We start from the raw sequence: 23,467 nt of genomic DNA, 5'->3' as shown, positions 1-23,467 counted from the left end.
TTCTGAACTCTTTATTTTGAAATAATTGAAGACTCACAAGAACTTGAAAAAATACAGAGTTCCTGTGCATCCTTCATCCAGCTTGTCCCATGACAACATCTTATGCAAGGATGATAGATTTTTAAAATCAGAAAACTGACGTTGGTACAATACTCTTAACTAAACTATAGCCCTATTCAGATTTCACCAGTTTTTACATGTACTCTTTTTCTGCAGGGTATGTTGTACTATGGAATTTTACTGCATGTATACATTTGTGTAACCACTACCATGTTCGGGATTCAGAAAGCTTCCATCACCACAAAGAAACTCCCTAACGCTATCCCTTTAGAGTCATATCCTCTCCACAAACTCATCCCTGGCAATCTGGAATCTGTTCTCCATCACTGTACTTTGTCATTTTGAGAACATCATATATTTGTTATCTTTCTCAGTGCTTTAGAAATACTGCATTACATCTCCACTGTGTATGGGTCAGAGGTTTCACAAGCAAGATCTTATTTAAAAATCACAACTACCCTGAGGCAGCTATTACTACTATATTTCCATTTTTATAGACAAAAATCCTTATATTTAGAGAATTTTAATAACTTTTCCAAAGTTAAAAGTGAATAAATGGCCAACCAGAATGTAAGGCCAGACAGTGGGACCCCAGAGCCAATGCTTTTAAGGTCTATAAATATAATTTGCATGAACATACTTCTGAAAGAACCAATAATTGAATGAATGAAAAATTAAACACCAAAGACTATTTCATTTCTGGGTCCTCTAGAAAGGCCTGCACATAGCAGGAATTCAATGAATGTGTGGTGAGTAAAATGCTTGATTAATCATTCTAGAAAAACCAAAAGAAAAAGAAGGAAGGTCATATATGGAGAAAAATCACCAGTCTGATCCCCTGGATTGAACATGACATACAAAAGCCATAGGAACAGCATGGAATGCAGAGCAAGTAAGGGGAATCATTCTTGTCTTTGCTGTAATAAGTACATTAGTGGAATTTCAAATATCTTTGCAAGGATTATTTGGCCAGGTACATCGTCCCTCTGGAAAATTCATGTCCACAGGATAGAGAAGCAGTACTGACCTAGAATATTTGCTGGTCTTAACTGATATTTGTATCTTGTCTTATACCTTGGAGCCATGTTCCCTTCCTTACTCAAATTTTAGTTACTAGGCTCCTGTCTTAGTCTCATATCATTTTGGGGACATGAGTGTTTCCTGAAAATACCAGCTTGTGGGGGAATTTTCCTTTAAAAAGGAAAGAATTTTTCTTTCCTTTTTAAATATACGTTTTCATTGATTTTTAGCGAAAGAGGAAGGGAGATATAAACATGGATGGAAGATAAACATCATTGTTCGGTTGCCTCTTGCACACCCCTACCAAGGATCGAGCAATCTGTGCATGTGACCTGACCTGGACTCAAACCAGCAACTTCTTGGTTCATGGGTTGACACTCAACCACTGAGCCACAACAGCTCGGCTCTTTTCTCTTTTTAGTGTTTCCTTTTGCAAATACAAGGAAAAAATGTATATACCTACACATATATGTCTATAAGTTCATGTGTGTGTGTGTGTGTGTGTGTGTGTGTGTGTGTGTGTGTGTGTATATCCTCTTCTTAGATGTATATACACATATATGTCTATAAGTTCATGTGTGTGTGTGTGTATGTATATATATCCTCTTCTTAGATGTATAGAATATCATACTATATAACCTTGTTTTGTTGTTTCAGAATATATCCAGAAAAAATAAATCATCTTTTAAAACAAACCACTATGTGACAAAAAGTCAAAATAAAGTGACAAAAAGTCAAAATAAAGTGAGAGTGAGAATCCCAGGAGGTAGGCACAAGGGCCTGCTTCCCTTCAGTGGTATCCGTCACACCACAGTGACCCTGTGCTTGTCTTATGATGCTCTGTGGGATTCAGGAGACAGGAGATAGAGTGCACATAAAGCTAGTCCCCAGAGGGTCCCGCCTTCAGAGTAAGGGTGAATGAGAAATGACCGTGGGCAGAGACGAGGACAGTGAGGAACCATCCTTCTGGAACTTGAGCTCTGTATTGAGAGGGAAAAATTATCCTGAATATGCATGACCATAAGAAAGTTATCAGAACCATAAGACAACCACCCTGTGGGCTTGTGGCCTGATATGTGCTTTCAGGTGTAGTGGTCTGAAACGCGTGTTTTTTTTAAAGCACACACTGTGCATATGAAAACTGGTCACCGTTTAGGCCAAAAAAGGCAAGTTTCAAGGAAATTTCAGAGTATCAGTATCTGACTGATCATAGACTCTGAACAAAATGCAATCAAATTTGAAATCAGTGATAGAATGAATAAAAATCCTATACATTTGGAAATCTGAAAATATAAGAACTCCTTCTGGGACTCGGGATGGCGTTACCACACGTACCCGTGGAATGTCAGAACCCGCATCCTGTAACCTTTAGAGTGAGTGTTTGCAGTGGGCCAGCATCACACCGCACCAATCGATGCTGTCATCCAACACGCTATTCTCTGTGACGTGAGGCCATTTTTAGGGCAAACTAAAGGAAGCTCACATTCTTTGACTGCTTGTCATGTGCCAGATACTGTTCTATATACTCTCTGTCTTTCACTGCCCTTCAACATAACTCAGATACGTCAGTTTTTGTGAGCCCTCTCTTTACATTAGGAAACCAAGATTTTGAGAGCTTATAAAATGAAGTGGTGGATTCATTAGGAACTGGTAGATCCAAAATTGGAACCCAGGTCTGTCTGTCTCCACAGCTCGTGCCTTTGACTACACCGTGTTTCTTTCAGCCTCACACAGGTGAGATCACACCTCAAGGTGGTCACCTTAGCATTCTCATCACTAACCATACTTTTATAGGTCAAAGTTAGGTCCATTTAAATTCAATTCCACTCCAAAATAATTAAGCAAGGCTTCTTCCATTCTCAAGTGACAACAAATAAAATAATTAAGCATATCCATAGTCAATCGCACAAGACTATATTTATTATGTTACAGAACCACTGACAATCCATTAGCATTGGTAGAAGTTTCCTTTTAGAAAACTATTTGGGCTTTTGTCATCATAAAATCACTGAATAATCAAACTCTTGCTGTCTCTCTCTCTCTTTTCTTAATAAAAGGGACTATAGTCCAGTTATTAGGATTATATTAAAATGAGTATCCACAGGGCAGCTATAAGCACATAGGAGAGACATCCAGCTAATTGCAACTTGAATTTAAAGTTGCCACCTGAGAATAAAATTAGGAAAAACCTCATTTAATCGAGTCTAATAAAATTTAAGTAACTAAGTAGAGCATCTTTTGTAGAAGCTCTCTATGCTAGGTGGCTCTGTGTCAATGACTTCCTACATTCGGTGCCTTGGTTATAGAATCGGAACAGCTTGACCAGAGTACTACTGTAATAGTGGAAGCAGAAGCCTGATCGAATGAATCGCAGCCTGCAAGAAGGATATGTCAATAGGAGAAAAGTGATGGTCACAGCGGGAAGTAGTTTACGGGTATAGAAGAGCAGAATGTGCCCTCAGCTTTGTCCAGAGAGCAGGGTGCCCTGGCCACCCAAGGCAGTATTCTGGTTTACTCAGCAAGTCAATCCCTAAGGTGCAAAAGGAGGCATCAGACTATAGTAATTTGATGATTTAACACAAATATCATCTAATTACTGCCTTGATTTCTAGTTCTTCCAGAAATCTCTTGGCTACTCTTTGTCTTCCTCAAAGTTGTTTGCCTCTAAGGAGAGCTTATGCAGACTCCAACCTTCCTGATGATCTTTTTGTCATTATAAGTTGCTAGAACTATCTTTCTGAGTTCAACTTTAGTTAGCATGAATTCATTTACTGAGAGAAGAATTACCTCGAAATAGACTGAAACAATGGAGGGTCTGGATTTTTGGTGTCTGAATTAGGCTATGACAATTGAATACTGTCTCAGGACACTGGGGCACCCACAAATGGCCACCTCACTGCCTCTCAATTGCTATGGAGAGAAATTGAACCATGGCCTCCTGGTTCATATGTAGGTGCTCAACCACTGAGCCATGCCGGCTGGGCTAAAGGGACATCTTGAAAGGAAACTTTTTGGAAAGTTGCGTGGGCTGGCAGGGCTGCTTGTGAAGTGTGGCTGCGCATGCTCCTTCCCCTCACTGCCTCCCATCTCCCCTCCTTGTCCTTCACCTTCCCATGGGTGTCTTGTCTCTGGACACATCTCCCAGAGTCAGAACTATGCCTCAACTCTTCTCCTATATGAAAAGGCATGATGAATGAAAGGCCTATCCTGGACTGGCTCTTTGTGATAAAATAAACAAATTGTCAGCATGGCAATTGCACAGGCACAGCTAACAGTTGATAAATGTTGTGTAGGTGGAGAGCCCACTAGCTCCTTCCTTGGGGGAAATGTTCCTTTTGATATTGGCTGATATAACACAGGACACTTTGATCCAGCTAAACAGGTAAGAGTTACCTCAAAACACCCACAGGAAATGTAGTAATTTCAGGACACCTACACACCAAATCATTGTTTCATTTCTTCTCTTTTCTTTTCTTTTTAACAAAGAAAGAGTAGAAGGAGAGGGTGGGGGAGATAAGAGAGAGACAGAGATAGCTACATAGAGAGACAGAGAGAGGTTAAGGAGGGAGATAGATAGGCAGAGAAGGAAGAAGAAAAGTGAATAGTATTTATTTTTTCTTTTCTATTTTTTAACCAACAACTAATAATGCATCTTGTTCCTGGTCCTCCAAATAAAAGCATACAAAAGATCCTGATTTGGGGGTCATATTTTTGAGAATAGGAATCACATGTCTAGTTTATAATAGGCCTCACATTATTTATGTCACTGAAGATCAATTCTACCTTTTCTTGATCACATATTTCATAGTATTTCATTTATGGATATAAATATGGAAGGCAGCTATCTTCATTTTCTGAGATTCTTTTGTAGCCTTTCGCCCAGAGAGAATGGGAACTCTGTAAAATGATACACAGGGCAAGATAATTCTCTACAATTTCCAGGGAACTATGAAAGGAAGATTTTACTCATTGAACCCGGTTGTCTGCATATCTGAGTTGGTGGTCTAAAAGCAAGGCCACCTCTGACAAATTTCATATGTTCATAAACTTGAAATAAACCATTTGGTCAATTGTGTAACATATCTGACTTTCTTAGAGAAGAACTTCTTTAAATGTCAGAATTAGATAGTTATTCATGATAATACTGATAAAATGCACAAAAATGTTATTGGCAGAGAGTAAGTGGGAAACTGTCTTTTATGGTTAGGATAGAAGAACATATCTATATTAGTCTCATAGTTTTACTATATCTATTTTTTCATATTAACATAGATAAACTATGTTACTTAAAATCCTATTAGTTTTAACTTACTTTATATTTCATTGTTATTCTCAAAATTTGTTACTTGAAACAAATTTCTTGAAACCCCTGGTTTTGTCTGGGGACCAATGTGCCAACCCAAAAGGATGAATCATAATTCGTTTAAGCCCCCGTGGTAACCTCATTCCCTTCTGCTTCCACTTGCTTCCTCAGCATCCCCTGCTGCTTATTCTAGCCAAGTAACAGTTCTCACCAGGAGACCCATGGGAGAGTCTGCTGGCAAGGATTCTAGGAAAGATTCATTTGCCTGATGAAGAGACAAACACTGGGGGAGAGCAATCTAAGAGCTTCTTCTTCCTGCCTTTAACATGGTCGTGAAGGATGTGAAGTTTGGTATGTATCAACCCTCCTGAGACTGTAGGTGGCAAGTCTAAGGACAAAAAGCCAACACTCTGGAGATAGAAAAGTGGAAAATGACTAAGTCTCAAGTGATAATACTGAGCAATATCACTCTGAAACTACCTGCTTACAGGCTTCTTGTTTTGTGAGATATTAAATATCTTTATTGCTTGAGTCACGGTTGATTGGATATTCACTCAGCAAATACTGAATTATTTAAACATTGCTCCTGATGCTTGCGCTGCAGCAGCATATCAAATATACAACCTCCCTGGCCTCACAGGCAATGTACCAAGTCAGAGGCATGTAATGTGCCAGGGAATGACAATATTATGGGGAGTATAAAGCAAGGCAAGGGGATAGAGGATAATGGAGGATAATTTATATAGGTTGCTCATGGAGGCTTTTCTGAGGGCTAATCATTTGAGCAGAGACTTGAAAGAAATGAAAGAATGAGCCAGGTGGCTATCTGGGGAGACTGTTATTTATAGGCAAAAGCACCATTAACTTACATCTCCAACAAGTTTTTATTCATGCTTCAAAACAGAGCTCAAATATCATCATTTCTGGGATGTCTTCCAGGACCTCCCACTCACTAAAATGAATCCCTTCCTCTCGTGGGCTCCTCTATACCTTAACAGGTATTATTATGGTCATCAGGCCCTCTTTTAATTTACTGGTTGACAAAGCTTATAAAGTCACCTCCTCTGGACTGTGAGACTCTAGAAGGACAAGATCGATCCTAGTCACTACTATTTTGGCTCCTAGCATGCAGTACTTGCTACCTAACAGACTTCTCTCCATAGACTGTTCAGGATATAAATGTGAGGTTTTCACTGTAGTGTGATTAATAATGGGCACCTATAATAAAAGTTTGTTGAAGGGAGATTATGTTTTGTGCTGAAGAAATTTGTCTTGCAAGCACTGGGAAAGCTGACTACTCTGAGATAGCATGTACAAACTAAGCAGGTCACCTAGGCAGGCAATCTTTGGTTTTCACTTAGGAGAGAAAAATATATAAGATGGCTGAGAAGCAACCTGGTTCCCTATCAGGTACATCTGTCTGCCTATAGATCCTGAATGAATCCTCATCTGTAAACCTTCCTCTAAGGCAACTCTCACACTCATTTCAGTGCAGAGGAAAGCATATTGTTGGCTCAACTCTAAATGAACTGGGTTTGCCATAAAATACAACCTAGCAGATATTGTATTTTTAACGTCAAAGGTGAATAGAAAGAAAAAAGGGCATGTGAAGAAACTGAAAACATCAGCGAAGGCTTAAAGAAAATGAAAAAAAAATTATTATAGGCACCTGTGTGAAAATATAATAAAGAGAGGATCAGCAGATATTAAGTGCATTTTTGTTTGTTTGTTAATCCTCACCTAAGGATATATTTTCCATTGATCCTTAGAGAGAGTGGAAAGGAGGTAGGGAGTTAGGGGGAGAAAGATAGAGACAGAGAGAAAGAGAAAGAGAGAGAAAGAGAGAGAGAGTGAAAGAGAGAGAGAGAGAGAGAGAGGGAGAGGCATTGATGTGAGATAGTCACATTGGTTGGTTGCCTCCCCAGGTAAGTGCTCTTGACCGGGAATCGAACCCACGACCCTTCTGTGAATAGGCCGGCACTCTAACCACTGAACACACCAGCCAGGGCTATTAAGTGTATTTTTAAATTAAATCCAGAGTTTGCAGAATAAAGTAAACAATGTACTTTTTAAAAATTTCACCCTCAATAGCAAAACAGGAGGAAAGGCATTTGTTTTTATTTATAATCTCAAATAGAATCAAATTCCCTTCCCTGTGTGTTATGTTGACAGACATTAATATTAATAATTAATATTTTGAATATGTTTGCTTTCCATTTAAATAAAACTCTTTTAAAATCAGAAATAAAATAATGTCTTTTAAATTGTAGGGGTATAATGATAAAACCTACAGCCAACATCATACTCAATGGGCAAAAACTAAATTCATTTCCCCTAAGAACGGGAACAAGACAGGGATGCCCACTTTCACCACTCCTGTTCGATACAGTACTGGAAGTGCTAGCCATAGCAATCAGACAAGAAGAAGAAATAAAAGGCATCCAAATTGAAAACGAAGAAGTAAAACTGTCCTTATTCACAGATGACATGATACTATACATAGAAAACCCCAAAGACTCCATCAAAAAACTACTAGGCCTAATAAATGAATTTGACAATGTAGCAGGATACAAAATTAACCCCCAGAAAACTATGGCCTTTTTATACCAATAATGAATTCACATAAAGAGAAACAAAAAAAATCCCATTTACCACTGCACCAAAAAATTAAGATACGTAGAAATAAACTTAACTAAGGACGTAAAAGACCTGTACTCAGAAAACTATAGGACATTGAAAAAAGAGATAGAGGAAGACATAAACAAATGGAAGAACATACCATGTTCATGGATTGGTATAATCAACATCATTTAAATGTCCATACTACCCAAAGCAATCTACAGATTCAATGCAATCCCCATTAAAATACCAATGGCATATTTCAAAGATCTAGAACAAACTCTCCAAAAATTCATCTGGAATAAAAATGATCCCAAATAGCCACAGCAATCCTGAGAAAGAACAAAGTTGGAGGGATCACAATACCAGATATCAAGCTATATTACCAAGCCACGGTTCTCAAAACTGCCTGGTACTGGCACAAAAACAGACATATAGACCAATGGAACACAACAGAGAACCCAGAAATCGACCCAAGCCATTATGCTCAATTAATATTTGACAAAGAAGGCAAGAGCATACAATGGAGTCAAGACAGTCTCTTCAATAAATGGTGCTGGGAAATTTGGTCAGGTACATGGAAAAAAAAAATGAAACTAGATCACCAACTTACACCACACACAAAAACAAACTCAAAATGGCTAAAGGACTTAAATGTAAGATGGGAAACCATAAAAATCCTACAAGACTCCATAGGTAGCAAAATAGCAGACATATATCATAGCAATATCTTTACCAACACAGCTCCTAGGGCAATGGAGACTAAGGAGAAAATAAACAAATGGGACTACATCAAAATAAAAAGCTTCTGCACAGCAAAAGAGTTCATCAACAAAACAACAAGAAAGCCCACTGCATGGGAGAACATATTTGCGAGTGATATTTCAGATAAGGGTTTAATCTCCAAAATTTACAGAGAACTCATAGAACTTAACAAAAGGAAGATAAACGATCCAATCAAGAAGTATTTTTAAAAAGATAATTCCTAGATACATTTTCTTTGAGTTTTCATTTGAGGTTTCAAATTCTATTTTTCATGTTTCCTAAGGAAGCGGGTACCATACATACAGTTTCCATCACAAGAATAAAAATAAGTTTTAAAGGATTGTAGAACAGATCAGTACATATAAAGTATTCACTACGTCTTTAGAAGAACATGCTTATAACACCAGAAATGGTTTAGAAAGACCAGATTTCTAAAAAGTTCATCCTGGTACATGCTGGTTTGTTCCTTATGCATTAGATGCTCTCACAGGTTAGAACATATCCAAACTTCCAGGACCATCCTGGACCCCCCTCCTCTTTGTTAAGGGAGGGGCATCCTCCCATCTTCACCATGAGAGGGTCAAGGTTAGTTTAGCAGCGGCCAGCATCTGGTCTAGAGCAACCAAATAGCACCAGGGACAAAGGTGTACTGGGGAGGTGATGAGATTGGATTCCGTGTATTACGCAAACTGAGCAGCTGCAATTGAATGGGATTCATAGAATTAATGGAAAACATACAACTGTTCTTTGTCATCGAAAGGGCTTCTTTGGATTGCAATTGGAGACACATGTAGGATTTTTAAGAGAGGCAATTTTATATTCATCATACTTTTTTTTTTTTTTGCTGCTCTTCCTCTCTTTCCTCATCTTTTTTTTTTGTTTGTTTTTGTTTTTGGTTGAAACCTTAGCCTATTTTCTTAACTAGAAGAGTATCTGCCAGCAGAAAAGTCAACAAACTCACAGGAGACAAAAGACATTCTTAGTTTGATTGCTCCTAATAAGCTTCAGTGCTTCCAGACCACATAATGTCATAGAATTGTTTGTAATGCTCCTTTAAAAGGGTGACAGGGTTCAGAAATAAACTGCACGTGGTAAGAAGAGCCTCCCATGGGTTATGCCTGCAAAGTGAGTGGCGAGGCTTTGGGAGCGGAGGTGGTTTCCGGCCATTAGCGTTACTAACCAGGCCGGCTTAGCATTTATGGGAATCTACTCAGAGCAGGATGACACAGGCAACCTTCACTAAGCCACCCTGCCTGATTTCCTCAAGGTCATGCTGAAACAAACTTTCCTCCAATCATCTTTGATTGGAACGTTTCATTATTTTTATACATCCTTGAGATAGAGAGGGGCCAGGCAGTAGATGCATTAGGTCCATGGGTCACACAATCATATTGAGTGCTTTGTGCCCGCATAAAGCAATTACTGTCAACTCTCAATTAACCTCGTTATTGGAGGAAGCATTAATGTAGAAAATACAAATCTTAGATAACCTACCCGTGTCTTTCTTGCTGCCATAGTTGCAGCTGAGGGGAGAGACAGATAATGGAAGAGCCAGGCTTGGGGTTGAGAGGTCTCTTCAGGAAACTGTGAGCAGAGGTGATAAATTCAGCTGCCACTATGCCCTCTGTTTATGCCGGCTGCCCTTCTGCACGGCACCAGGAAGCAAAAATAACATTGCTTTCCCCGAAACTTCTGGCTGCGAAACAAAAGGCGTTGGGCAGGGGACGCCAGCAGAAAGCAGCAGGGAAGGCACACGGAGAGGCTGGCAGTCACCTGGCAATCAGAGCCCAGAGGCCTGGAGGCACCACAGGCGGGTTCTCAGCCCCTCTGCACCTTCCTCCACAGGCAGCTCCATTCCCAAGGCTCTTGGGGACAGTGCTCGGCTGTTTTGCCCTTTAGGATTTTGACTGTGTCAACCCAATGTGGTAAAATGTGTCTAATTGCCAACGTTATAATTAATCATTTATATTTGTTCATGTGATAAGCATTCTTTCACTACAGATTCCTACACAAATAACTGCATGTCCCGAAGGTCCTGGGTGTTAGTACTATTCCCATCATTCTCAGGTAAGAAACCCTTCAGGTTGGCACCTCATCCAGGCCAGGAGCCACAGGAGGGGTGAAGATGACACCTCTTCAAGTGATCCCTCATGGCATTGCTCCAGGAAGGGGTGACATTTCAACAAGAGAAAATATTAAGTGATAAAGATAAAACTACAGTGGGCTTCAAGGATCCACTGAGCAGGTGAGAGCTCTAGGGAGAAAGAGAGAAGGGGCAGGGGACTAAGGTCACAGCAAAGACAAGGGAAAGAGAGCTGGGAAAGAGCCTTGGGGAAAGGAAGGCCAAAAAATTATAAAATTATATGTTTTGATGAAGAAAATATTTTGGGTGTATTAAAAAAGAGACAACAGACTCAAAATGGCCTTATTTGTACTAGGCCCCATGTCAGCAAACCACGATTTAATACTTACGCTAGCTGCAGTTTCAGCTTGCCAGGAACATAACTTTTAACCAGGTAACATGGCATGGATAGGTTAGCATTAGTGAGATAATCCAGCCCATAGTCCCTTCTGTTCCCCTTAGGAGAGCAATCTTGCCTGAAAAAACACATTCTTTCCTAATAATTTCCTTTTCCACCCCCTTTCTGCCTTTAAAAAACCTTTCCTTGTCTATAGCTCTGTGGGTTTCTTTTATTTGCTAGATGGGATGCTGTCCAATTCATGAATCACTGAATAAACCCAATCTGATCCCTAACATCACTAGGTTAAATTTTTGTTATTTAACAGGTTAAAAGTATATAAAAAGCCAAATTCATATCCTCTGTGAATACGAATTTGCAATTAATGGAATCAAGGAAGAAGCCATTGGCCAGTTTTTGCCTCAAAATGAATTTGTGTATATTAGAGTGAGAAATCCGGTAGAAATTGGATAAGTAGGTACAAAAAGTCAAGTGAAAGAGTAAGAGAGAAACAGTGGAAAAATATAAGGAGATTTCTGGAGACTACTGGCCAGGATTCTTCTTAATATTAGGGGGAAAGAGAGATGAAGGGAGAAAAGAGAGGGGAGAAATAAATATAACAGGAACTTAAGGCTAGTGACTATAAAATGGGAAGGGTCTCATAATAGCAGGGAAGATTATGAATATGTAAATCTTGACTACAAAATGTCAGCAGGCAAGAAAAAAATAACAGAAATGAGTGAAGCTGCACCTCTCTGATTGATTACTTAGTCTGTGAATTTTTCTATGAAGCTCATCAGCTAGGGAAGGTGAATTCAGATGTAATGAAAATGTGACGTTATGACTTCTGGTTAAAAAAGGAAGGAGGAAATCAAAGGTATTATTGCTTCTCTTTCCTCTTTCAAGACACAAAGACAACAATAAAAATGGTGAAACATAGAGGATAATATCAGATGTAATCAAACAAGCAAGCAAATAGAAAGTCCCCCATTCTTTGTACCAACCATGAAGCTTACATGGACCAAATTCAAGAAGGACACTGAAAGCTGCAGAACATCTCAAGTGTCAAATAGGTGCAAGAAGTTTCTGGCCAATGTGATGTCACAATGTCTAAAGAGCATATGTAATGAGCCTTTAAGGAGAGTGGCGAGACTCAACAGTTGAAGCCCTAGAGACATGGTTTGACATTATATAACAGAAGGAGAGGCAGATGCTAACAGAAAACATGTTAATATTGTATTCCTATTTACTTTTGTATTGTGTTTTTATTGTATTCCTTCTAACCAAGGAAGAATTCCAGAGGCAATGGCATGTCTTTAGAAATACCAAGGGAGTAAGGGATAAAAAGAAACCAAAAAAGTACACAGATTTAAGTTTTCTAGGTAATTCTTCCATGCAGGAAGTATATATTTTTAAACCTTATGCCAATGGCAATTTTCTCTCGGGTGAGTATTTTGATGCAAAGCATTGGAATATTATAAGGCAAGTCCAAAGAAGGAAATACTAAATAATACATAAAACATTGAACTCTGTTAAGCAACAGAAGTTGAGAGATTTGCTAGATGGCACCAATCTGAGCACCCACTTAGCTTTGCAGGGGATAAGGATGAGGGAATGAGAAAAAGAGTGTGACCAGATTATAATACACTCCTTGTGTTGTTGTCGTCAAGAGCTACAGGATATTTTATACAAGAACATAACAACTCAGTACATCAAAAAGCAAGTCAGTGATAGTCTGGGCACTTACTAATGGGTCTTAGAGCAAACATGTAGAGGCTTCCACCAGCTATTTGTATAGATCTGAAAAATGTGCAGAAGAGTCATTGGAAGGATTTAAAAACAACTTTCTGACTTTGACTACACTGAACCTTGGATGTGGTACATGTGCTAGCCCGGGTCACAGGGGTGTCTGCTATTTCCAGAAGTCAGCTGGCAAATGAAAGATCTGAATTTAAATTAGGTAATAGACTTTTACTTGACTCACAATTTGAGGTTTATGAGTACTCTCATTCTTCTCCTGGGTATATATGGGTAAAAAACATCTATAGAATCTGTTGGGTCCCTGGCCCTTTAAAGAAACTTGGTTTATGTTTCCGACAGACTCAAACATGTTCAGGACAGACCCAAACATTAAGCAACATTTATTTAGGAGATATTAGCTAATGGCACAGCTGGATAACTGAAGAAGTATGAGTTAATGGTGATTTCATCTTTCTCATGTTCAAAAATACTAGAATGATCACAGACCCAAGGACCACACACTTGAAGTTTGGGCAGCTTAAGAAACTGTGGAAGTGCGTTCCCCCCAAAAAATTCATATGCTGAAGTCCTGACCTCATAGTACCTCAGACTGTATTTAGAGGTAAGGCCTTTAAAGAGGAAATTAAGATTAAATGAGGTGTCCCATCCAAGTGCTAACCAGGCCTGACCCTGCTTAGCTTCGGAGATCAGACAGACACTGGTGGGGGGGAGGCGGGGAGGGCATGTGCCTTATGCCGGGGGCTGGGGGGAGGTCAATAGGATGAAAAGGGTACATATGTACTACTATTTGTAATACTTTAAACAATAAAAATAAATAAATAAAATTTTTAAAAAAGATTAAATTAGGTCAGTGGGGGACCCTAATCCAATATGTGTCTGTATAAGAGGAGAGTATGACATAGATAAATAGAGGGAAGAACATGTGAAAACATATGGAGAAGTAGTCCACTTATAAGCCAAGGAGAGAGGCATCAGAAGAAATCAACCTTGCCAACACTTTGATCTCAGACTTCTAGCCTCCAGAACCAGGAGAAAATAAATTCTGTTGTTTAAGCCACCCAATCTGTGGTGCTTTGTGATGGCAGTTATAGCAAACTAATATTTCAATCTCCTATAATGAACCCCCTTTTTTTCCTTAGGAGTCTTTATGATGGCAGTTATAGCAAACTAATATTTCAATCTCCTATAATGAACCCCCTTTTTTTCTTAGGAGTCTGAAATAAGACCCAAGTTGCTTTTGTGAATAAATGGATTCTACATCATACTCACAACCCCAACAGGAAAGGCCAACACAGCTAGCATCCAGTCCCGAAGAGAGATGAGCTTCTTGAGTTGCCGCTCTTGTTCTTGGTTCCCACTTCCTCTAGTCAGAAGACTGGAAAGATCAGTCAGCACACAGATGCCAAAAAAGACAGCCTGTATAACCTGGAGGAGACAATAGCTGTTGTTAGTCCATTAGCTCTACAGCGACCCAGGCTGTACAACAGCAAATAGGCTACACGTTTGCAAAACAACACATGATAAGAGAGGATCAGAAGCACATTTAAAAAGCTGGCCATAAACATAACAAAAGAGAAAGAAAGCTGAGAAAATTCATCTTACAACCATCACTTCCATTTTTGCTCACCTAAGGACAAATGCAAAACATGCATGCACACACACAGTTCAACAGAAAGCAACATCAATTATCAAAATGACATGTCCATTAATTTAAAATATAACACCTGTGGTCTAGTTATATCGACTAGTGAGGTTTAACAAACATCTAAGACGTGCAAAGAAAAGGATCAGGGTATTTTGAATAATAAATGAGACAACTCAGTCTGACTGTGAAGAAACCTTCCTATGCTTTAATCTGTTAGACTTAGAATTTTTTATCAACTGGAGTGGTAGAAAGCATCTAGTCTATGAGTCATAGATAAATCAATTGAATGCACCAATCAAGACTGGTGTAGAGCAAATTTTTGTTGTCAAACTTGAAGTAGATGACTTCCTTTTCAGGTTTTCAGTTTTTATGAACTAACATCTTTACAAACACTGTAAACTTAGATACAACATTGTCCCCAAATAAAGTAACCAACTGTACTTTCTCAAATCAATTACAAACTGAATTACTTACCTTAACTATTTTACTTGTACTGTCACAGAGAGAGAACACTGAAATGCTGTAGCCCAATAACTATTTGTGAAATTCTTAAAGTGGGTGTAAATGCATTAATGATCCAAAGCTATGAGTGGAGGCAGGCAACATACTGTAACACAGCTTGGCAATGATAATTCAAATTATGGAAAGGGCAGGAAATATATTCCCTGAGCTCAACATCATGCCCATTTAACACCAACAAAAGATTCGGGAGTATTATTCTGGTTTCTTCTATGAGAAATAATTTTCTGATGATATATTTATTTGTAAAAGATGCAATTTTATTAATTACCTGTTTAGAAAACATAATTTCTGGGGTAAATTTTCATGTTGGCTGTGGAAGAACCTGTGACAGCTCTGTGGATGGGTTCCCCACTGAGGCACAGAACAAAAGGAAGAAGGGCCCTCAAAATTACCTGGTTCTACCTCTTAGCACAGCCCTGCCACACTCACATTGTTCCTCACTCTGTTCAAAGTTTTATAGAAGCCACTTTGAAAATTCCCTGTAATGGAAACTTCACCATCAGGCTGCGTTAAATAAACAAAAGTCCTTCAGTATGTTTATATATAATACCCTGGGCTCATTGGAGCTCACCAAATCCTGTTATTATTAGCCAAGTTTGTCAGAGTAATGTTATATTCTTCCTAATAACTTACCTTCTCTTTCAGCTTCAATGACTTAAGGCTTATTGTTTTCTTTCTATAACCAGAGAAACCAGAGTAGGAGAAGCTAAGACTTACACAACTGAGCATGGCACAACTGGATGGTTGGCAAGATCAAATTGTGATGACCAGAAATGACTTAAATGACTCAGGGAATAATTTTATACTCGGGAACATTTTCCATAGCATATCTTATGACTTTAGATGTTAGATCTTTATGTCAACCCAAATAGGGTTTGAGAAACTGAAGTGGCCATACTCAGGAATAATAATATACATGCTAATCTGGCCAGTGAACATATTAAAAGGTGTCCTGCCTAATCAATAACCAGGGAAATGCAAATTTAGAGCACAATGGGATTGTATTTCTCACCTATGTAATTATTCACAGTTTAATTCTGACAGTACCAAGGATTATAAGGATGTGGAACAACCAGAAGCCTTAAGGTTGGGAATGCCAATTAGAACAACTTTGAAGAACAATTGTCAATATCTAGTCATTTAAAGATGTACATACTCTTATTATCTACCGACTTCGCTATGAAAGGTATTCCCTACAGAAACTCTCATATTTGTGTACTAGTCACATCTATATGAAAGTCAGTTTCAGCATTCATTGCTTCAAAAAAGATGAAACAATTTAAATGTCTCTTAATAATTGAGGATAAATAAATTGTGCTATATTCATACAATGGAATTCTAAGCTCTTATCAATTTTTTATTTTTACAGCAAAACATTAAACAAAAAAAGAAAACTAGAAAAAAGCTATATTTTGAAATTAAAATATATTTCAAAAAATGCAAAGATAATTTTAAGGATAGTTGTATATGAAGTAAAATATGCAGTAATACATGGGAATTAATAACACTGAATTCAGGTATGTCGAAAAAGAGGATAAATATGGCAAAAGAACACAAGGGCCTCAACTGTAATGATCATATTTTATTTAAGTTGATTATAGGGTATATAGAAGTTTATTATGTTACTCTCCATATAATTCATTAAAATATTTTCACATAACTTAAAAATAAAAAGTAAAAAAGAGGGGTTTTTATACTTTTCGGGTATAGTTGGGTAGTGTTTTTCAATTCTTTTCCATTCAACTCAGTTTCCCCTACTTTTTAAAAAAAATTATCTTTATTGTTGGAAGCATTACAGATGTCCTCTATTTCCCCCCATTGATTCCCTCCACCCTTTCACCCCTCCCCCAGGCCTTCACCACACTATTGTCTGTGTCCTTGAGTTATGCATATATGCATATAATTCTTTGGTTAATCTCTCCCTCTTCCACCTCCCACACCTTGCCTTCTCTCAGAGATTCCTATTCCATGCTTCTATGCCTCTGGGTTTATTTTGTTCATTAGTTTATTTTGTCTATTAGATTCCACATATGAGTGAGATCATGTGATACGTGTCTTTCTCTGACTGGCTTAAGTTTCCCCTACTTTACAACTGGCTATTACTATAAGAATCTAGTGAGCAGCAAATTAAAGTAAATAAATTTTAAAATTCCATGATCAAGTAACTAGTATTAGATTTGCCTTCCCACCATAAACAACTAGACATTTGAAATAAATAAATAAATAATCTTTTTATATATTAGACTTTACCTCTGCAATCAGCCAGATAAATCTCTCTTTTTTTTTTAAAGGTATACCTGATAAAGTCAGGCACACCTTGGACTTCTCTTTTTGCCAAATAAAGTAATATAATGACAGGAGTGATTGTATTCACAAGATTTTCTAAAACCAAGTGGGAGGGGATTATACAAAGGTGAATGTCACTGAGGGTCATTTTAGAATTCTACCTACTACAAGCTGTATGTTAAACAATTTTTAGAGCTCACGCAGAATGGAGAGTTATTCAAGTTCTGACCAATCAAACAGAGAGGCCTTATTGACTGCAATGGGTGTTCAGCAAAAACCTAAGAAGTTTCATACCTAGATACTGATGCTAAAATAGCCTTGCAATAAAGGTTTCTCTAGATCCACTCCAACAATATTTAAAAGCAAGCCTCAAAAAGATCAAGCTGATTTACAAGTAACATAAATGCCACAAACACAAAATTCTACATTCTTTAAAGAATTATAACACAATCAGACATTCAATAATATCCAACATACAATAAAACAATATTAGACATGCCAGGAAATGGGAAATCCTTAACCATTCAATAAAAACAGATAAATGGCAGAAATATTGCAATTAATAGACTTAAGAATAAGTTAGCCAATACAGTGGGGCCTTGACTTACGAGTTTAATTCGTTCCGTGACAGAGCTCGTAACTCAAATTACTAGTATGTCAAATCCAAAACTGAACGAGTGAGACACGTGATGCTGGGCTGATATTGTGGCGTTTACTGTGACGTTCGCTGCGTCAACTAGCGGTGGGGTATCTGAAGCTGGCTCGTAACCCGAATTTTAGCTCGCAACTCAAAGCAAAAAATCGGCCGAGAGACGGCTCGTATCTCGAAAAACTCGTTAGTCGGGACACTCGTAAGTCAAGGCCCCACTGTACTGTTAAACCACTTCAGATTTCTGCTACTTTATTAGAATTTAATTTGAGTTGACAGCTAATAAATCACATTTGAGACATCTTTTTTGGAGTTTTTCTATTGCTTATAGGTGCCATGTCATCCATTGCAACTTAAAATTCATTAAAATAACTTAAAAATGTAAAGTTTAGGAGGGAACCAAAATGGTGGCATAGGTAAACAGCTGTACTTGCTGCCTCCCATGACCACATCAAAACTACAACTAAAATACAGAACAAACATCATCCAGAACTACCAGAAAGCTGGCTGAGTGGAAGTCCTGCAACTAGAGAAGTAAAGAAGAGAGCACACTGAGACTGGTAGGAGGTGTGGAGGTGCAGAATGTGCTGGTCTGGCACCCACATGTCCCACTTCTTTAATCAGTAGGGAGATTGTCTCTGTGGAGGCTGCCCAGGGGAGCAAAGGGCTTCATATCAGAACCCAAGCCCAAGGTCCCAGAGCTGGGAAAAGAAGTCCCCGAGATTATGGGCTGTAAAAACCAGTGCGGATTGGAGCTCAGTGACACAGAGGCTGCTGGAGACCCAGCTGTTCCTCTTAAAAGGCCAGCACCACAAAGTGAACTTACAAGGTCCTGCTCCAGCACAAGGGTGAGACTCTGGGGGACACATCTGTCTGGCATCAGGACAGGAACTTGGGGGGCAGTTTTCTCCCAGATGGAGGTACTTGCAGGGATCATTGTTCCTGTGCTGAGACCTCTCCATCACAGGGCTGACTGGCAGCCATTTCTGTTTGTTCCACCCTGGTGATTCCCTAAGACTCCGCCTCATCCAATTTACAATCCCATCCAAGCTGCCTGCAGTGGCTTTTGCATATGAAGGGCCTGTCCTTGAAAAATCTCAAACAAGCTGCAGCTGGGTCAGGGAGCCCCAAACCTATCAATAAAAGGCCCAAGACCTGGGACCAACACCAGCCTGCCTTGCTTCATAACTGGACCTCATCTGGGCACTTCCAAACTCAATACAATAAGGAGAAATCTGTGGATCTCTCTGTAGCTCCTGCTGGGTGGCCCCAGGCCGTGGCTGACTTTACACTTCCCTGGAAACCCAAGAGCCAGTGTACCCAGTGGTCAGTGTCAAACCATACCAGATTACAACTCTATAAGAGACACACTCAAGGGGCAGACTCAGTGAGCACCAAAGCCCCACTGAAACAAGTCCTGCTCCATAGGGGTGTCTCCTGCATAGCAGCTCTCCCACTGTAGTCACAGCTGGTCCTCACAGCAAATTGGCCAGGAAGTCAATTCTTCCCAGTGACACCAACAGCAATCAAGTCTCAACTACAACAAGACTGTGCTCACAGCCCACAAAGGGGTACACTTAGAGTTCCCAGCTCAGGTGACTGGGGAGGCTGAACCACTGAGCCCTGTAGGACACCTACTACACAAGGCCACTCTACCAACTCAAGGAGACATGGCAGTTCAACTGAATACATAGAAACAAATGCAGGGAAGTAGCCAAAATGCAGAGGCAAAGAAACATGTCACAAATGAAAGAAATGGAAGAAAGCAAACTACTGGATATAGAGTTCAAAACCACAGTTATAAGGTTACTCAAGAATCTTCTAGAAACCTCCAAAGGACTTAGTGAGACTTTCAATGATCTTAGTGAGAATGCCAAAAAAAAATTGAAAAGGACCAGTCAGAAATTAAGCATACAGTGACTGAAATAAAGAATAATATACAGGGATTCAACAGTATAGTAGAGGATTCTGAGAATCAAATCAACGATTTGAAATATGAGGAAACAAAAAACACCCACCAGAGGAGCAAAAAGAAATAAGAATCCAAAAATATGAAGATAGTGTAAGGAGCCTCTGGGACAACTTCAAGCGTACCAACATTCACATTATGGGGGTGCCAGAAGAAGAGAGAGAGCAAGATATTAAAAATCTATTTGAAGAAATCATGACAGAAAACTTCCCCTACCTGGTGAAAGAAATAGACTTACAAGTCCAGAAAGCACAGAGAGTCCCAAACAAGAGGAACCCAAAGAGGACCACACCAAGACATATCATAATTAAAATGCCAAGGGCTAAAGACAGAGAGAGAATCTTAAAAGCAGCAAGAGAAAAACAGTTACTTACCTACAAGGGAATACCCATACAACTCTCAGCTGATTTCTCAACAGAAACTATGCAGGCCATGCCCTAGCTGGTTTGGCTCAGTGGATAGAGCATTGGCCTGCAGTTTTTTTTCAATGATTCTCTCTCATCATTGATGTTTCTATCTCTCTATCCCTCTCCCTTCCTCTCTAAAATCAATAAAAATATATTTTTAAAAAAGAAACTATGCAGGCCATAGGGGGTGGCAAGAAATATTCAAAGTGATGAATAGCAAGGACCTACAACCAATATTACTCTACCCAGAAAAGCTATCATTTAGAATTGAAGGTCAAATAAAGAGCTTCACAGACAAGAAAAAGCTAAAAGAGTCCATCACCGCCAAACCAGTATTATATGAAATGTTGAAGGGTGTTCTTTAAGAAGAGGAAGAAGAAGAAAAAGATCAAAAATATGAACAACAAAATGGTAACAAATACATACCTATCAACAATTGATTCTAAAAATCAAAATAAACAAATAAGAAATCTAATGAGCAGAATAAATTGGTGAATAAAATAGAATCAGAGGCATGGAAATGGAACAGACTGATGATTCTCAGAGAGAAGGGAGTGGGGGGTGGGAAGAGATTAAACAAAGATCTTATATGCATATATGCATTACCTATAGACATAGACAATAGGGTGGCGAAGGCCTGGGGTGGAGCAGGAAATGGGTGGAGGAAGACAATGGGGTGGCGGGGGGAGAGGGACATCTGTAATAATCTCAACAATAAAGATTTAAATAAATATATATATTTTTTAATGTAAAGTTTACACAGAGATGAACAAGTGAATTTAAGTAGTATTACCTGGAAGCATTATTCAGCTCCAGCCATTCTACAGAGCTGGCATTTCTACACCATCAACTCAGCATGACGCTCACATACACCATCTGGCTTTGGGTTCTTAGCAGGTTGGTGGCTTTTATTATTTTGTGTTATGTGTAGAAATGAAGTGGTCAATTGTACCATTTCTCTCCAAGAAATATACGTAGAGATTTATCAGAATGCAAAAAATATCCTAGGATATTTTGGAGTCACTCTAGCATTTGTTCTTCTTGAACGTTCTCTACAGTTTAATTCCTTCTGCATCTTTTCTTTACCCCCATAACTCTCCCTGTCAGGAACTCAGATTTTTTACTGAGTCATGTTAGGTTTAGGATTAATTTCCACAAGTATGGAAATGTACCCAAATCACATTCATATCCTTTGCTTTTTTACACGAGTGGTTTTCACTGAAGTAATAAATATTTTTTCCGCCCTAACCTGTTTGGCTCAATGGATAGAGTGTCAGCTGCAGACCGAAGGGTCCCGAGTTTGATTCTGGTTAAGGGCACATACCTTGGTTGCAGACTCCGCCCTAGCCCTGGTCTGGGCTCATGCAGGAGGCAACCATCCATGTGCTTCTTTCACATCAATATTTCTGTCTGTCTTTCCCTCTCTCTTCCACTCTCTCTAAAAATCAATGGAAAAATATTCTCGGGTGAGAATTTAAAAAATTAAAATAATAAAAGAAAAGAAATAAATAGAAATGCTAAAACAAAACAAAACACAAAAAATATGGGTTTTTTTCTCTGGAATGCACTAAACAATTACAATTCTGTTTATATTTTAGGGAAAATTCAATAGACTTCTACCATTTATTCCCAAATATATATAACATGGTTTATCCAAAATAGGTTTTTTATTTCATTAGATTATCTTTAGTATCCTCAATTATATGTAATAGTACCAAATCTATAGTCTATATATCAGGTCATGTCATCATTAATTAGTTGGTAATTTTTACATTTCTGCCTAATTGGCCAAACTCAGGCAAGAACCAAAAATGCACCAAAGTGGAAAAACAACACATTAAGTGATAATTTGAATCATTATTTATATGAATTTTTAAATACCAGAGTGCCCCTGGGAAGCACTTGACCTTGGGAAGCAAGATTTCCAATGATTTATACTATGGTATAACACATTTTGCTTATATTGCATTTTCATAAAATGAACATAAAGAGTATCATAATGTTTCTTTTGAAGATTTTGCTTATTTTAAAGTTACTGTTAGACATGGTACACAAAAGAAACAAGATGGCACTCTGAAGGGCAATAACAAAACAACAGTGATGAAGAACATGGAATGAAGGAAAATTGTGGAAAGAAAAGATGGGAGGAAGGCAGGGAGATGTATAGGTATCATAAGGGAAGTCCTAGAGGAGTTCTCTATGTGAGGATAAGAGGATTAATTTAAGGGGAGATGATAATGAAGAAATAAAAGTCTGCCTAAACTCTTTTATAATGAGAGAACAAAGTACTATGTAACCTTTAATAAATGTATATGTAATCTACGAAAGAACAGTATACTAGTACAAGATAGATGGATGGAAAGATAGATAGATAGATAGATAGATAGATAGATAGATAGATAGATAGATGGAATAAGATATATAGCTTTAGATAGATATGACACACATATATAACATACATGGTACTTGTGTGGTGTGTGTGTGTGTGTGCGTGTAATTTCTCCTATGCGAAGGTTGGATAACACATTTGGAGAAATGGTGTGAGCTTGAGGCCTTCCTATATCTCACCTATAGTCACTTAGCATGTGGCACTATACCAAAAACATTTTGCTTTTAGTTCATAAAACTTCCAATGCAGTTCTTGCCAGAAACCAATCAATCTATGGCTGTATCTGTGCTCAATGAAGAATGAATTTGACTGAAGGAGTTAAATAATATGTGAAAAGGATCCAAAAGCAATAAAATAGCAGTACTAGTAAACACAATCTTCAAGGGATTCCCCATTTATTCCACACGTATCTTACTTTTTAATGGTGCATAATTCCTTCTCCTTATTACCAAGATCAAGAGTGAATGCCAAAAGTATTTAGGCGCCGTGGGACAGTGACTCAGCATGAAATTAGATGATCTCACTCATATGTGGAATCTAATGAACAAAACAGATCCAGAGACATAGAAGCACGGAACAGACTGACGAATCTCAAAGGGAAGGTGGGGGAGGG

At 38.5% G+C, this 23,467-nt stretch overlaps 1 protein-coding gene across 12 annotated transcripts in view; it reads right to left on the bottom strand.

The window, feature by feature from the left end:
- Positions 1 to 23,467, bottom strand: part of AIG1 (androgen-induced 1) — a 209,416-nt gene that overhangs the window by 135,130 nt on the left and 50,819 nt on the right. For all 12 annotated transcript variants that reach the window (XM_005859076.2, XM_014533887.1, XM_014533886.1 and 9 more), the window contains exon 2: positions 14,257 to 14,412. In XM_005859076.2, the coding sequence (XP_005859138.1) occupies positions 14,257 to 14,412 (156 nt within the window). The remainder of the gene's footprint in view (positions 1 to 14,256; positions 14,413 to 23,467) is intronic.

This window comes from Myotis brandtii, unplaced genomic scaffold, assembly GCF_000412655.1.
Source record: "Myotis brandtii unplaced genomic scaffold, ASM41265v1 scaffold123, whole genome shotgun sequence".
Classification (NCBI taxonomy): domain Eukaryota; kingdom Metazoa; phylum Chordata; class Mammalia; order Chiroptera; family Vespertilionidae; genus Myotis; species Myotis brandtii.
This window is presented reverse-complemented; position numbering and strand designations above follow the sequence as displayed.